Source organism: Pantherophis guttatus, chromosome 2 (genome assembly GCF_059756535.1).
Source record: "Pantherophis guttatus breed Tessera chromosome 2, ASM5975653v1, whole genome shotgun sequence".
NCBI lineage: Eukaryota > Metazoa > Chordata > Lepidosauria > Squamata > Colubridae > Pantherophis > Pantherophis guttatus.
In genome coordinates this window covers 143,835,871-143,853,010 of record NC_142064.1, presented here as the reverse complement: position 1 = coordinate 143,853,010, position 17,140 = coordinate 143,835,871, and the positions used below count along the sequence as shown (strand labels likewise).

At 38.8% G+C, this 17,140-nt stretch overlaps 1 protein-coding gene across 1 annotated transcript in view; it reads right to left on the bottom strand.

The window, feature by feature from the left end:
* ANKFN1 (ankyrin repeat and fibronectin type III domain containing 1) overlaps positions 1–17,140 on the bottom strand; it is a 171,293-nt gene that overhangs the window by 76,301 nt on the left and 77,852 nt on the right. Inside the window, exon 7 of the mRNA XM_034412490.3 lies at positions 1,440–1,537. Coding sequence (XP_034268381.2) covers positions 1,440–1,537 — 98 coding nt within the window. The remainder of the gene's footprint in view (positions 1–1,439; positions 1,538–17,140) is intronic.

The window sequence follows — 17,140 nt, the reverse complement described above, 5'->3', positions numbered from 1 at the left end:
GAAAGCTCAGCTGCCAATGCACCACACTTTGGAGATATAAATGACTGAACCCTCAAAGATTTAACGCTCATTTTGGATACTTCACCACAGTTCTCTCACAAAAGTTCATGTTATCTCTAAGGCCTAAGGAAAAAGCTCAATGATTTGATTGGGTTACTAAATAATTTGAAGATGACTACTTGAGGAGGACAGTACTGCAGCTACCCAACTGTTGATTTGAAGCTGGAAACTTTTCTCTCAGAATGTCTATGAAGATTCTTAGCCATTCCAGTTCACGGTTGTCTGAAAGGTGCTTTTTTCAAAAGATAACTGGACTATGTTTTTTTTTTTGCGGAAGAAGACATTTCGCTTCTCATCCAAGAGGCTTCATCAGTTCTGACTGGATGGTGGTGGGGGTGGGGAATGGAAGGATCATTTTTCTTTCTGGTCATCTGGTCATTAGCACTCTCTCTCTGAGAGCCATTGAGGCTCTCAGGTTCACCTGAATCTCTTTGAAATGGTCCTAATGAATTACTCTATACTCTAAATATTGGCCACAAAGCATGAACGGAAGCTGAACCTGGCACAAATTCAATGTTTGAGAACATCTTATTCAAACTTGGAGTATTAACGTCAAAATAAAATTCAGTGCAGACAGCAGCAATATAATCTAAATTCTTAGTTTTTAAGCAGTTTTAAAATCAGTAATGCTCCTGTCCTGATTCTGGCTTCCTTGGATTTACCATAGTTTAAACCCGTTATAAATTAAATGTAATGCTGATTGGAAGTATCGTAAACATTATAGGCTTGGAGATGATAAACATGTGTTTATTTAGCCATTTTGTAAACAGAGAATGTACTTGATTTTTTTTTTTTTGATAAATTCATTTCTGTTGCTGATATTGATGCTGTTCTATTTGCTTTCTTTTATTACCAACCAAATCCACATTCAGCTGCTTAGGAAGGACCAATGTGGAGGTAAATGTGTTCACTCTCACCAGATTGTCTGTCAGGAGCTCATCGGATTGCCCATTTTCCACCCACTTTTAATCTTTAGAAAAACATACTTCTCCCCTTTCAAGTTAGTGCATCCAGTGACTTTTGTTTCCCCAGCGAAGCAGTGAAGAGACAATTGTTATTTTAGCCATCAGACATGGAGTCAGGATTGAATCTCTCAAAGCCTTTGATCTGCCCTAAGATTAGCCCCTGATCCATGGCATGGCCGGCTTTCAATCCAGTCTTTTCTGATCTCTCCTCACTAATATAGCAACTCACACAAAAAGCGATGCGGCTTTCCTACTCTTTGGTGATTTGGGGATGCTGGATATCGAACAGAATGTGTTTAATGACTTGCCAGAGAAATGGCACTCAGCTGCTTCTCTCCAGCAGAGATTTCTCTTAGCATTTGAGAGTGGGGGGGGGGGGGGAAAGGCAATCTGAATTAACAACTTTTCATTTACCATTGTGAGGCCAGTAATAGTGCATCTCAAAGACTGAAGGTTTTCCATTATGATTTCTCCGGCCAAAGGAGAAAAGTCTTCGGAACAGCTCCATTCCACTAGAAAACAAAACAAAAAGGGGAAGGTCAGATTGGCTTGGGTTGCTTCAGGAGGAAGTCTGTAAATGCTAAACCACTTCAAGGCAATTTTTGCCTTCCATTTTTCTTAAATCATTTTACTATTTTTAATTTTAAAAATTAGACAATCTTATGCAATCTCTGATGGCCTGGGCACAAACCTAGTTGCAGTCAGTGGGATTTATATTTAAGATATGTATGAGATTATACTATAAACCAAGCAAGGGTGCTATTCAGCAGGTTCTGACAGGTTCTGGAGAACTGGTAGCGGAAATTTTGAGTAGTTCGGAGAACTTATAAGAGCCTTGTAGTACAGGGGTTTAAGGCACCCTGTTATTAAAGCTGCTTAAGACCAGCTGCCTACAATTACTGCAGGGTTCGAATCTCGCCAAGGCTCAAGGTTGACTCAGCCTTCCATCCTTTCTAAGGTAGGTGAAATGAGGACCCAGTTGTGGGGGCAATAAGCTGACTTTGTATAAATATACAAAAGGATGAAGGCTATTGCTGAGCACATTGTAAGCCGCCCTGAGTCTTCGGAGAAGGGCGGCATATAAATCAAATTAAAAAAAAAAAAAAAAACCCGGCAAATACCACCTCTGGCTGGCCCCAGAGTGGGGAGGGAATGGGGATTTTGCAGTATCCTTCCCCTGCCACGCCCACCAAGCCACACCAGGCCCACCAAGCCATGCCCATAGAACCTGTAGTAAAAGAATTTGGATTTCACCACTGAAGCCAAGCAAGTAAAAATAGGAATACAAATTGCAGCTGACAGATTAAATTATTAAACCAATACTTAATAAATAAAATATAAAGGAATAGGTTATATTTGTTGAAATTCCATTCTTATAATTATAGTTACTGTTTCAGCTAGCAATACTGGGAGGTAGGAAAACATGGAAATAGAATCCAAAACATTTAAAGACTGGAAAATGTTTGTTTGATACCTAATGTAGGGTTATCAGATTTGGGCTGCAAAAATTCAGATAACCACTAGATATCAGCAAAGGGTTAAAGTTTTCTCTGTCATCATCTAGTAACTTCCAAATTTCTACTACCCAAATTTGGTACCACATCTAAAGAAAAAAACACAAGTTAAATGTAAACACGAATGGGAAAGGAATTCCATAAGGCATTACCACTGAGAAGACCTCTTCTCTGAAGATCCTTCATGTAAAGTAAGTTCTACCTTCTCTTGTATCCTGGCCAAGAGCAGTGATACATTTCTTATAACAGAATAACAGAGTTGGAAGGGATGTTGGAGGTCTTCTTCTCCAACCTCCTGTTCAAGCAGGAAACTCTATACCATTTCAGACAAATTATTGTCTAATCTCTTCTTTAAAATCTCCAGTGTTGAAGCACCCACAACTTCAGGAGGCAAGTCGTTCCACTGATTAATTATACTATATTATGCTTCCTATGGGTCTTTAGCTCTAAGTCCCTCTTCCAAAAATTGCCCCTCTTCAAACCTACTGTGAGAAGTAATACATCCAAATTCAATAAATGTTAGCTTTTCTCTCTTAGCCTTGCATTCCCCAAGGCTTTAACAACATGAGTATCAGTGACTTTACTAAGAGCCACAGCACTATCTCCAGCCAGCACCATGAAAGGCTGTTAATCAAACATCTTGTAGGGCTTCTCTCTTTCCTATGCATAGCTGCCATTCATTATAATGTGCCAGTAAGTGTCATTATATTTGATGGCCTTTCACATTTTCCATTGTAAACCACAATTTTTCTGGGCTTTATAACGTTTGCTGCATTAAATCACCTAAAAGCAAAGCTGGATATACAAACTGCCAAACAGACAAGTTCCATTACAGTGCCTGCATAAATTGGAGAAGACCATCCTAGTTGTTTAATGTCAAACAAAAGGAATGTGCCATCTTGTCTGAAGACCTGTACTGGGGAAGGGGGGGGGGAATTTGAGGCCATTCTTTGTATTTCATTGCACATGATAGAAATGTGCAGTGTAGGTAACTGATAGAAAGGAAAGGAAGCAATACGTCAAGAATAATCAAGAACCAGGATTAGCTATATTTTAGTAAATTTGGGCCAAGTGACTAGAAATCAAAGAAGAGAGGAGATAAAAGGGAAGTAAAAGAACATAAAATGTTATAATTGTTAAAATGTTTGCTATTATAATCTTAAAGAGCAACTGTGGCATGCCCTATGCATTTCAGAATCCACCTTAAGTCAAATCTCATCAAAAACAACATTGGGCCAGTATCAATGGGCTTGAATTAAAGTAATATGAATACAGTGATGCAAGAGAATATCCATTACAGGCTAAGAATATCAAAAGAAGCCTCTTTCAAGTGTGATTTTTAAAGAAATGGGCTGATGAATTTTGAAAAGGAAAGATAAAGCCAAAAATAATGCATTTAAAATAAAGAAAATCTTTTGCCTATCTGTAGCGTGCTCAATATTATTGTTCTTTTTCACAAAACTTTCTTGGGATTAGCGATGCAGATAAGATTGTCTGTCAGATATACAGTATTACTTTTTAAGCTACATTAATTATCTCTTATGAAAACTATATCCTCTTTTATGATTGATAGGTAGCCCTCTTCAAAGGGATGACCTCACTATGTTGACTTCTCTTGCTTATCAGAAGCAGAAAAGAAAATCACTATGGTTTATTTTAGAGCTTGATTTTGCTCATACTAAAGCAGCAACATTCTTCTCCCAACCACCTTCAGCTGTCTTGAAAATCAGTTCTTTGTTGCTACTGAACATTTCATTAGTCAGATAAAGAACAGGGCTCCTGGACAGTGACTTTTATCACACAAACAGCGTCAGAACAGAGATAAATTCACCATTCATAAATTCATACACATTCAGTTTTGCAGCTACTAAGATTGTTGGATGAGCAGGGACAAAAAACAGCCAGGGAAGTGATTGAAGCCTGGGAAACATGCCCCTTGTCAATCAACAGGAGTGCTGATTTATCACCAGACTATCAAGTATTTAGAAGGTAAGGGCTGTGCAGCACAAACAAATTACAGTTAACAACTTAAAAACCAACCATCAACAGATCCTGATCAACATCTAAAAAGGCATATACAACAGGCACCATATAAATTCCACACATTTGTAGCACACACCATATAAATTCCTAGCACACACTCTGCTGGGAAGGAGTTCCCTGAGGATGGGCTCCAGCATGAGTCCAAAAGCTGAGAAGACAAAACCTGTGGTCCCAGTGACTGACTCAGATTGGATCCTGCAACATTATCCTGGGACATGTATGTATATTCAACTTCATTCGTGATAAATTCATGAGGTTTTTTTCATAATAACAACCGAATGACAATTTGGTGCTAAAATAAGAAGTCAGAGGAGACCCTCTGTTTATACAGCTCTAGTCCACATGGCATTGTGTCCTGCGTACATGACGGGATAATTCACACAAATACTGTCATAAGGAGCAAAGCAACAGTCAAAGAATGCAAAGAATGCAAAGGGATGATCAGAACTGATTATTGCACATTGTGCATAAAACAATATTTATTCTTAAATATTAGTTTGTGAATTTTTTCATCCTGCCATGACTTTTTAAAAATTACATTATCTCATGGGGGGAATTTAAATGTTGTAAGCAGACCTCAGAAAGCATTATTAAAACGTAGCTGTCGTTATAGAAGCTCTTCAAAAACTCTCTGTGAATTAGTTCTAATTTTTAATTTTGCCCTTAAGAATAGCCATCTTATATCCAAATAAAAACCAGTTTGATGCCTCTGGTAGCCCAGATATAGCAAGAACGGGTAACAAAGATAGGTAGCTAGGCAAAGAATAAACACTTCTGTCAGTTCTGCTTTCTTACATTGCACTTTTAAAATATTGTTTATGATGAAATGTGTGAATTGTATTGTATGTGGGCATTTCTTGCCTAATTGTATAGTCACATTGAGTAAGTACAGATAGGCCTGGAAAGAGTCAAGTTATATCTGTTGGAAATTATATAGTAATTTAGTACAACATTTATTATATGAATGCTCATGAATTGAAACTCAGAGCATTCCAAACTCTTGGTCTAGATCGGTGTTTCTCAACCTGGGCAAGGTTGAAGGTGGGTGGACTTCAACTCCCAGAATTCCCCAGGCAGCCATGCTGGCTGAGGAATTCTGGGAGTCGAAGTCCAGATGTCTTCAACTTGCTGAGGTTGAGAAATACTGGTCTAGATGGCTGAATGTCTGCTTTGCTTTCTTCTTCATGGTATTCTGTTCCACCCTACCCTACCCCACCCCAATCCATCCCATCCCATCCCATCCCATCCCATCCCATCCCATCCCATCCCATCCCATGATTTCTGTGAAATTAAAATTCAGCAAGTTTCATAAAACATGTTACGATAGAAACATTATCATAAAATAGCTTATGACAATATACAAAATGTCATAAAACACATCTTGCACTGATGGTTGAATGTGCTACACAGTTCAACATGAGCTATTTTCAATGGAATGGGACAACTCGCCACGGCCATCTCATCCCAGCTATCCACAGCCCTAGACCCATTTTCAAGGCAGATACATCTCTGAATGTAGCCTGAATTTTTAAGAACTTTTCAAGGAGCCTGGATAGCTCTGCAGACAAAGGCACTGTAATTTAACACCAGCTGTCTCCAATTAAAGTAAGTTCGAATCTTGCCAGGCTCAAGGTTGACTCAGTCTTCCATCCTTTCTAAGGTAGGTAAATTGAGGACCCAGTTTGTGGGGGCAATAAGCTGACTTTGTATAAAATATACAAAAGTATGAAGGCTATTGCTTAACGCACTGTAAGCCGCCCTGAGTCTCCGGAGAAGGGCGGCAGATAAATCAAATTAAAAAAAAAAAAAGTATATTAGAAGCTCTGCTATTATTGAAGGCACTGAGGAATTTGATGTCTGAAATGATGACCCGATGGGTCACAGTTTGTCTATTTTTTGATTTCACATGTTGTTCATTACATGTTAAGAAGAAATTGGTTTAATTAAGGCTTCCAGCCTCCTACAAAAGAAATAAGGATAGTCTCCGATTAAAGGCCAGTGTGGTGCCATATTAAAGTATTAGCTTAGGCGCAGGGAGACTGAAGAGTTAGTCCACTCTCAATCATAGATACTTACTGAGTGACTTTGGACTAGCCACGCTCACTTAGTTCAGCCTATCTCACAGGGTTGCTACACAGGAAAATCAGTGGGAATGCTATGTATTAAAGCGTACTTTGAATTTCAGAGATTCAAGATGCACATCTCCTCAAACTCTATATACCATGTTGCAAAGCTATTAGTTTCCCAATTGGGGACTTATCTATCTGTCACTGTAAGCACTAGAGAAAAGCCGAACTTTTTCTCCACATCTGAAAACAAACACATTTGTCAGGAGCAGTGACAAATTATCTTTTTATGCCTTTGTAGTGTTTCATATGGCACATTGTTTAGTTCTCTAGCTAAAATAGGACTCAGGTTTATTGTTCATACACAGAGCCTCTTATTAATAATCCAAAAAAGTCAGTGGCTGTCCTCATTTCCCCCCCAGTCATTAAGCTCTCAAGATCTTGTTGCTGGGATATGTGTGTTTAGATTAGCCATTTATTATGTTTTATTTCAGCGTTGAGCTTCTGTGGTAAGTCTATCTATGCCAATGACCTTGATTGAGAGGTAGAGGACAGTACAGGAGTTTTGATGAAGATATATCTTAAAGAGGCCTTCTCCACTCTGATGCTCATCAAATATATTAATACTATGTCTCCTTTTAACCCTAGCCATAATAGCGAAGCCAGATTGATGGGGGGGGAGATGTAAGGTTTAAGGCCATTTGTTCTTGTTGTGTTCTTTCCCTGTTTCACTTCCTGAGAACGAACACAACAGGGAATAAATGGCATTAAACTCTACATGAAAGCCAAGACTTATCTAGCTCTATCAAGGTTTGAATTGTTTACATTGACAGATAGTGACATTTTCTGTGTACAAATGCGGTGGGCTCTAAATATAATTGACAATAAGATAGATAGATAGATAGATGATAGATAGATAGATAGATAGATAGATAGATAGATAGATAGATAGATAGACAGACAGACAGACAGACGGATGGATTGACGGACGGATGGATGATAGTAGATAGATGATAGATACCCGTGTTTCCCTGAGTCTTATTTTCTTACTTAGTGAAGTGGTCATTCAGTGGAATATCATTTGATGACACCAGACTTACAACATCTGTTTCACTGTGGTCATTTAGCAAATCAACTGTGTTCATTAAATCTAATATCATACACTTACAATTAACTTGACACCACAATATACAATTTACTGCCAGCATCTCTACTGACTTTGCTTGTTAGAAGCTTGTTGGAAGAATGATCACAAATGGTGATCATTCAACTGCAGACCCTATGACTGTTGTGAATGCACAAACAGAGAAATCACTAATCAGGAACTACCTCTAAATGTGAATAGCAGCAAAACTGAAAATAAGGGCAGCCTTCTATCTACGAGTGGCCATCTGCCAAGGGCCCAGACAGGTGGAAGCAAAGCCAATATATATATAAGATCTTATTTTTGGGGAAACGTAGTATATATGTTTTTTTCTTTAGCACTCCTGATAAAACATACCTCTCTGGCGCACTCTGGCTAGTCTCTGGTTTGTTCTGCCATGTTGATCTGTGCAGTATGAATCTTGTCAGCAGTATAAAAATCCTATGCTTTGCCAACTCATTGAACATTTTCTGGAGAAAAGTTTTTGGGAGGAATTCCATTCTCTTAGCTAACTCTAGCTTATTTGCCAACAGAAAATAAGCACCAAGTATTGGCTTGACTTATCACCTCACTATGTCACAGTGCAAGAAACATAGGCTGAAGTTTAAAAAAAAAGACATGGCTCTAGTGATATAGCCAGTGAGGTTTAATAGGTTAAGACAAAACAGTTCTGTACAATTTCACCCACCATCCCATTTGGACAGTTCATAAGTTTATATCTTCTCCAGGCATCAAATCTAATTTTAAGAATTAGATTGGGGAGAAGAACTGCATCATTTAAAGATTTTTTTTTGAATAAGAGCTCTTTTAATGAAAGAACTCTGTTGATCTCCCAGAATGTACGTATGCCAAAATTGTATGTTCCATTTGCATTTCCCAACTACAACATACATACTCATCCAGTACACACACACTCTCTCTCCCTCCCTCCCTCCGTCTCTCTCTGCATTGCCCAGATCATGACAAATTTGCTGATACTGTGAGTAACTTCTTAAGGCACTGTGCATTATGATGATGTGATACTAACCAAACAAAGATTCCAGAATCATTTCAATTGTAAATCTGGATAAGCCTAATAAGTATTGGAGAATATGGAAATATTGAGACTAAACTGGGTTTGAGTTATTTTTCTCTAAAGAATCTATGCAAAAACTGATGGCTGTGTAAAGCAGGCGTGTCCAACACATGACTGTGTTGTACAGGGCTGCATGTGCAGCCCTGTACAACTAGTAATGCAGCCCCAGAAGACTTGTCTGAAGACATTTTCCATGGTCTTGTGGACAGCGTGGCTATATGCCAAAGGGTGCACAGAACACTGTTACCTTTCTTTCTTCCCACCGAAGTGGTACCTATTAATCTACTTGCATTTGCATGCTTTTGAATTGCTAGGTGGGCAGGAGCTGGGGCAGGAACAGGAGCTCACCCTTTGCATGGTGCTCAGATCTCAAACCCAGGCTGTCAGCTCCAGCTGACAAGCTCAGCATCTTTAACAACTGAGCCATCACACCTTCCTGTTATTTATATACATTAACTATATTATATATTTTATATGTGTCCAGCACAATTCCTCTTTACCGAATATAGCTCAGGAGGTTGGACAACAATGGTGTAAAGCATTTAATCTTTTTCCTCTTCTGAGAGACTTATTTTCTGGGCAAAGAAAAAAATTGGCCTATTTCTCTTGGAAATGCAGCATCTTTCTCCATTTCAAGATGAAGGAGGCATATATCAAACTGGCAATGTATCTGAAGCACTTATAACTTATTGTGTAATACTAATGTTAGTTCACACATAGCTGGATGACAGACCCACAAAATCCAACTTAACAACTACAGTATTTTCAGTGGTGAAATGTAAAATTTGTTACTACCGGTTCTGTGGGTGTGGCTTGGTGGGGGATAATATGACTGAATGGGCGTGGCCAACTTTTTTTTTTTAACTTTTAAAACCATTTTTTCTACAACCTCTTCGGCTGAAGAGGTTGTTTAAAAAATGCCTTTAAAAGTCTCTGACGATCCCAGCTAAGTTGCCTGATTGGCAGAGACTTTTTTTCCTTTTAAAAGCATTTTTTCTATAACCTTTTCGGCCAAAGAGGTTGTAGAAAAAATGCTTTTAAAAGCCTCTGATGATCCCAGCTGAGCCGCGCAATCATCAGAGGCTTTTTTTTTACTATTAAAAGCATTTTTTTGGCCAAAGAGGTTGTAGAAAAAATGCTTTTAAAAATAAAAAAAAAAGCCTCTGATGATTGCGCAGCTCAGCTGGGCATGGGGGGGGGGCAGGGATTTTTGCTACCGGTTCTCTAAACCACCCGCCTCCATCGCTACCGGATCGGGTGATGCAGTCCGAACCAGGAACATTTCACCCCTGAGTATTTTGCCTAAGATTTCAATGGTTATAGGTTTTAGAAAACTGTCTGCACGTTTATACCTAAATCTTTTCTGTCTATCCTCCTCCGCAAAATGAGAATATTTTCTTCACCAAATCCCCTTCTCCGCCAAATAACAGTGCAGGTATAAACTTCCCATGCAATGAAACATTTTTTAATCTTTTTCAGAGGTACTTCAAGCGACATGCTCCAAAATGGAGGTCTTTCTTGATAGGAATACACTGAATATTCTTGTTATTTTTTTTCTGCCTAACGAAATCCTTATATACTTGTTAAAGCACAGCTACTGAAGATGGTGCTTGGGGATCAAAGAAATTATCTCCTCAGCATGGGGTCTTTTAAGCTGTGAAATCTTACTTTCTCTGACAAAGCACTGACTTTGAGGTGAAGAATGAAAACCAGAAGCCTCTGAGACTAGAGAAAGAGGTCAAGGTGGGAAAAGCAAGCATAAACACCAATATAAGCCTTTTAATATAAATGATTATTATGTAATGGCACAAGGGAGCAATTTTACTCAGAATCAGGCTACTCTTCTATGGCATTATCTCTCTGAATAAATAGGATAATACAAGGAATGGGTAAATCAGTCTAAATCCATTCAGTATTAGGATGCTATATTCTATCAAACGTTCAGTACATTGGCTAAAAATAATCTCAGAAATTATTATAATGTATATATTTTATATGAATATTTGTCTATTACACTCTGTGTAATATGTATGTACGGTTGCTTCATAGATGCATATTTTATTTTTAGTTATCCAAAATATGTATATGTCTACACTTAATGGGACTTGTGGGGATGTGTATATGACAATAAATAATCTTTTATAAATGAATATACAGTATAGGCAGTCCTCGATTTAAGACCACAATTTTGCCCAAAATTTCTGTTGCTAAGGAAGACAGTTTTTAAGTGAGTTTTGCTCCATTTTACGACCTTTCTTGCCACAGTTGTGTGAATCATTAAAGGTGTTCAGTTAATAACATGGTTATTAAGTGAATCTGGCTTCCCCATTGATTTTGCTTGACAGAAAGTTGCAAAAGATGATCACATGACCCTGGGATACCGCAACCATTATAAATATGTTGGAAGAAATGTCCATCTGGATTCAGTTCCAAGTGGGGAAAAAAACACTGGAAACAAGAAGACTGCTTGGAAAGATGGTTTAATGGTGGACAGGAATCACATGGCTTGAGTTCCTGAACAGGAGCACATGGCTTGAGTTCCTGAGTAGAAAACAAAGTCAAGGACTACCTGAACAAAAAGAGCCTTGGTAGTACAGGGGCTTAAGGCACCCTGTTATTAAGCTGATTAAGACCAGCTGCCTGCAATTCTGCAGGGTTCGAATCTCGCCAAAGGCTCAAGGTTGACTCAGCCTTCCATCCTTTCTAAGGTAAGTGAAATGAGGACCCAGTTGTGGGGGCAATAAGCTGACTTTGTATAAATATACAAAAGGATGAAGGCTATTGCTGAGCACATTGTAAGCCGCCCTGAGTCTTCGGAGAAGGGCGGCATATAAATCAAATTAAAAAAAAAAAAAAAACACCACTTTTGAACCACTACCTGAACACATCACATTATTGCAAAGTGATTGCTAGCAGATTTCACAAAATGCATAGCCATTCATGTGGTGAAAGCTTCTGCATTGGAGGTGGATCAGAGGGCATCATCTGAAAACAAAGGCATGACAGATTAATTCTGCAATGGTCTAGCAGTTCACCTCCAGCCTATAAAATCAGCAGAATCATGCCAATCAGCTGGATTGCATGAATGGGAGGAGGTGAAGAAGAGTCATGATCAGGTTGTTTTGGCTTTAAAGGTGGTAACCAGACACCCTAAATTGTGGCCTTTACATGTCTTTCTTTTGGGCAGCCTTAGAAGAGCCTTCCCTAACCTGCCACCCTCTGAATGAATTAATTAAATCTCAGAATTCCTTAATCAGCATGGCCTAGAGGCCAGTACTGAGGGGAAAAAATAGATACTACCACTCTCGGTGAATTTAAATGAGATGCATGGTTTTATTTAGGTTTTAAATTATATTGTGCAAACACAATAGAGTAGTTGTTCTCAACTGGTGTGCCATGACACATAGCCATGACTTGGCTTATTACTAGTGTGGCACAAGATTTTGTGTGCATGTTATTTTTTTTATTTTTTTTTTGTATTATAGCAATAGCAATAGCACTTAGCAGTGGTGGTATTCAGCTGGTTCGGACCGGTTCAAGTGAACAGGTAGTGGCGACATGCGCCCCCGCCCCTGCCTACCCTCCCTGGTGCTATGTCGTCCTCTTTAGCCATGTTTTCTAAGCCGCATACACTCACATTTTTGGTGTGCGGTGAACTGGTGATAAAATTATGTGAAACCCACATCTGGCGCTTAGGCTTATGTACCACTTCATAGTGCTTTACAGCCCCCTCTAGTCAGCATATGGTCGCCAACAATCTGGGTCCTCATTTTACTAACCATGGAAGGATGGAAGGCTGAGTCAACCTTAAGCTGGAGAGGATTGAACTCCCTGCAGTGAGCTGAATTAGCCTGCCATACTGCATTCTAACCACTGTGCCACCAGGGCTCCTGTTTATGTTTATTCTATATAATCTGTATATTAAATTGTGTTCATTTAAAAAAAAAAAAAAAACTTCCCCTTGAACCATTCCCTACATGTTTAAAAATTCTTATATATGATTAATTTTCTGGTGTGCCTCAAAGCAATGCTATATTCAATATTGTGCTATGAATTCAAAAAGATTGAAAACCAATGGCTTAGAGAATGAACAAAACATTATTTTCTAAATATACACAAATGACTGAAAAGGCCCATCCTATGTATGTTTGCAAAGATGAGTCTCCTAAAATTTCAGAAAAACCATTGTCATACTTAATAAGAAAAGAACATTCCAGAGAAATTGTTTTTAAAATTGAAGTGTAATAGCAATTCCATGTGGTTTTAAAATACTTAATTAATTAATGTATATTTGAACTAGGGCCCATTAATATAATTGCATTGTTTTAGACTTTTTAAATGTCTAAGTGTCATATTCCCTAGGTTCTTGATGTGCCTAGCTGACAATTTTGTCTTATGAAAGGTAGAGGAAAAACAAAAGACACCCAGTGAGACTGGTAAGGTTGCACATGGAGCTCTCTGATAAACTGAGGGACAAAAAAGTCAAATGTGTGTGTGGGGGGGGAACCCCAGAAAGAGGTGTATATAACTAAAACAGAATACCAGCAAGTAGCCTGAATCTGCAAGGAGGAAGTCAGGAAAGCTATGGCCCCAAATGAATTAAGACTGGCAACTAATACTAAACATTATTTAAAAAGAGTTTTCTTTCAATACGTAAGGAACAAGTAAGAAAGTGAAGGAAATGGTAAGTCCACTAATGGGAGCGTATGGCAAGAAGGAGACAGCTGGCAGGGAGAAAGCAGAATTGCTTAATTCTTTCTTTGGATCTGTTTTTATGCAAAAGGAAGAAATAGCCCAACCTATCAAAAACAGGAGATAAACAGGTATACAAGTTAAAATAGGCAAGGAATTAGTAAGAGAATACCTATCCACCCTCAAATCCCATACAAATCACATGGACTGGATGATTTACATCCCAGGGTTCTGAAGGAGCTGGCAGAAGTAATCTTGGAGCCATTGAATGTAAAGTTCCTGTAGCATAGGAAAGGCGGGAAAAGAGCTGAAGTGGTTCTAATCTACAAAAAAGGGGGAAAATAGATCCAGAAAATTATAGGCCAATCAACTTGACATCAATACCTGGGAAAATCCTGGAAAAGATAATCAAGCAGTGGATTTGTGAGCACCTAGAAATGAACAAGCTTTTTTTTTTTTTTTTTTTTTAATTAGATTTATATGCCGCCCTTCTCCGGAGACTCAGGGCGGCTTACAATGCGTTAAGCAATAGCCTTCATTCTTTTGTATATTTTTATACAAAGTCAGCTTATTGCCCCCACAAACTGGGTCCTCATTTCACCTACCTTAGAAAGGATGGAAGGCTGAGTCAACCTTGAGCCTTGGAGAGATTCGAACCAGCAGAAATTGCAGGCAGCTGTGTTAATGACAGGGTGCACTAAGCCCCTGTACTATCAAGGCTCTTTTTACTAGATGTCAGCAAGGGTTCATTAAAAACATATCATGGCAGACAAATTGAATTGCCTACTTTGATAAAGGGACTAAATTAGTACATCAAAGAAATGTTGTGGATATACTGTAGGAATCCTGACACGTGGACTTCAGTAAGGCATTTGACAAAGTAAAATCATAGCCTACTTCTTGATAAGAAAGAATGATGTGGAATAGACAGTACCATCACCAGATAGATTTGCAGTTGGCTGACCAATCACCCAGCATGTAGTCCTCAATAGAACTATATCTGCATGAGGGAAGTATGCAGTGCAGTATCTTAAAGTTCTGTCTTGGGCCCAGTACTCTTCAACATTAGAATTAGAATTCTTTATTGGCCAAGTGTGATTAGACACACAAGGAATCTGTCTCCGGTGCATAAGCTCCGTGATAGATCATTATCAAATATAGTGATAGATTATTATCAAAGTCATTGTAAAAATACATTCATCATAAGACATTAGATACAACATCTTCATAAATGGTCTAAATGAGATAGAAGGGGAACTCATCAAATTTGCAGACAACACCAAGTTGGGGGAGGAATAGGTAAGATTTTAGAATATAGACTCACGATTCAAAAGAAACTTGACACATTTGAGTACTGGGCCCTATCCAATAAGATGCAGTTCAGTGGCAATATAAGTAAGGTCTTCACTTAGGCAGGAAAAACCAAATGTATAGGTTTAGAATAGGCTGGTACCTGGCCGAACAGTAGTAACTGTAAGACGGATATAGTGGACCATCACTTATATATTTATATATATTTGAATTTAATTTATATCCCGCCCTTCTCCCCAAAGGGACTCAGTGTGCTGCAGCTGCCAAAACAGCCAATGCAATCCTAGGCTGCATCAACAAAGGGATACTATCAAGATCACAAGAACTGATAATACCACTTTATACTGCACTAGTGCCACCTCTGCCAAGGCTCCTTCCAGCCCTATGATTCTTCATTCCATGTTTCATGATATATACTGCCAGCAGCCAGTCAACTTGCAGAATATAGTAATTGGGAAAAACACTTTTTAAAAAAATGATAACAAATCCTCATAGGCACATCTAGCTCTACCCCTAGAAAATCCCTGACTTTAATTTAAAATCTATTATCCGATACTTCTCCCTTGTCTCTCCGCAGATCCTGAGACTCTGAGCCAACACCTTGACAAGATAAAACAGATAATTGTTTTAACTTTCCAATGCAGTGGTACCATTACTGCCTGAAGATAAACAAAAACAGCCAGAAAGGCAGAAATTGTACATCATTCTATTCCAATGAAATTTTCTTAATGTTTTCTTTTCTTTTTGAAATCCTCTTAGCCAATTCTTCTGGAGGCACTGCCACTCCACCTATTTAACCAGATTAAGCAACAGTTTAGCACGCTCCCTTTTTGCCATCCATCTGCCAGGCACAACCTCAGTAAAAGCAACCGATGGCGATGGCATTTCTGAATTACATGAATGATGTTAATACTGAAACTACAAGACCCAAGAGCATGCACTGAGGGCATGCACCATACGTGAACAAGGTGTCAACCCTGAAGCTGACCTGACTGAAGCCATTTGGACCACTTCAGTGTTGCCACACTGGAACTGAAGGATAGGGAGGGGGGATTTGCTTTGGAGGGGTCTGTAGTCAAAACAACATATTTTCTCTTGGGAACCAAGGACATTCTCAAACCTGGTTGAAGGAAGGCAGAGTGATGTCACCCGGCTGCCAGCCTGCACAGTGATTGGACCATGTGACTGATTGTTTTGAGGAAGTAGAAAAACTTATACTTTTAATTAGGTGAAAACCGTGGGAGAATTCAGAGTCGGTTTTCACCAGATATGTGCCAATATGATAATTCCAATAAAAGTATTCTTTGAGGAACCTACCTGCTTCAGAGTCTTGCTCGCTATGGATTTATTACTTGGAACCCTGACACAAGGCAACTTTTTTGGATTTTTAAATTCACCTGAAAGCTCAACATCAATAGGACACAAAAGTATGCACAGCATGTGCACACATATATACACCAGTGCCAACCGAACCAACCCTATATTGATAGACTTTGCATTTTTGCAATCTCAGTAGCATTCCCAAAGCTAAGAAAACAGATGTTTCCATAGACACCTGTATCCCTTTCACTACCTGCATTACAGATAGTGTTTCCCAGGTGAGCCTCAAGTTGCCCTTTTAAAAAAAAATAGCAGCAATGTCTTGCTTTTGGATGCAGGCTTCTCTTTCTGCTTCACCATCAGCTTCATTGTTGCCTTCCTCTCAAGATTTCACATGTTACCTCATCCAATTTAAACCAACAGGACCAGGGATTGGATTAGCCCTTGCTGCTGATGAACAATTCATAAAGCAAGCATCCCTTTCCCAAACTTGAAGCAAAACAGCTTATTTTGGTCTGACCTCAAAACAAAGACCTTGGAGCGAATATATTTTGTTTCAGGCTTAGAACACTTCAAAGAGCTATTCTGAGGTTGGATTACTTCAGGGTCTACTAGTTTTCTGTAAGAAAAATTCCTATGGAAAGCAACAGTTGAGAGATGGGTTCCTTCTCTGTCGGACTATTTCCTGAGTGCATCTTCCCAAGAAAGGAAAGGTTTTCAATCTGTACACTTGCTGTAAATACAGGTATAGTTTATTCCTAAATTTGAACAAGAAAGCATAAAATAAAATAACCACTTGAGAAAGATTTGTGACAGCTACATCCAAGCTAGTGTCTCAAATATTGCATAGAGAGATACCGGATTCCACCATTCTCAATCACTATGGCCAATAGAAACTGAGAGATAATGGTGGGGGAGCCATCCAACACATTTAAAAGGTACTAGATTGG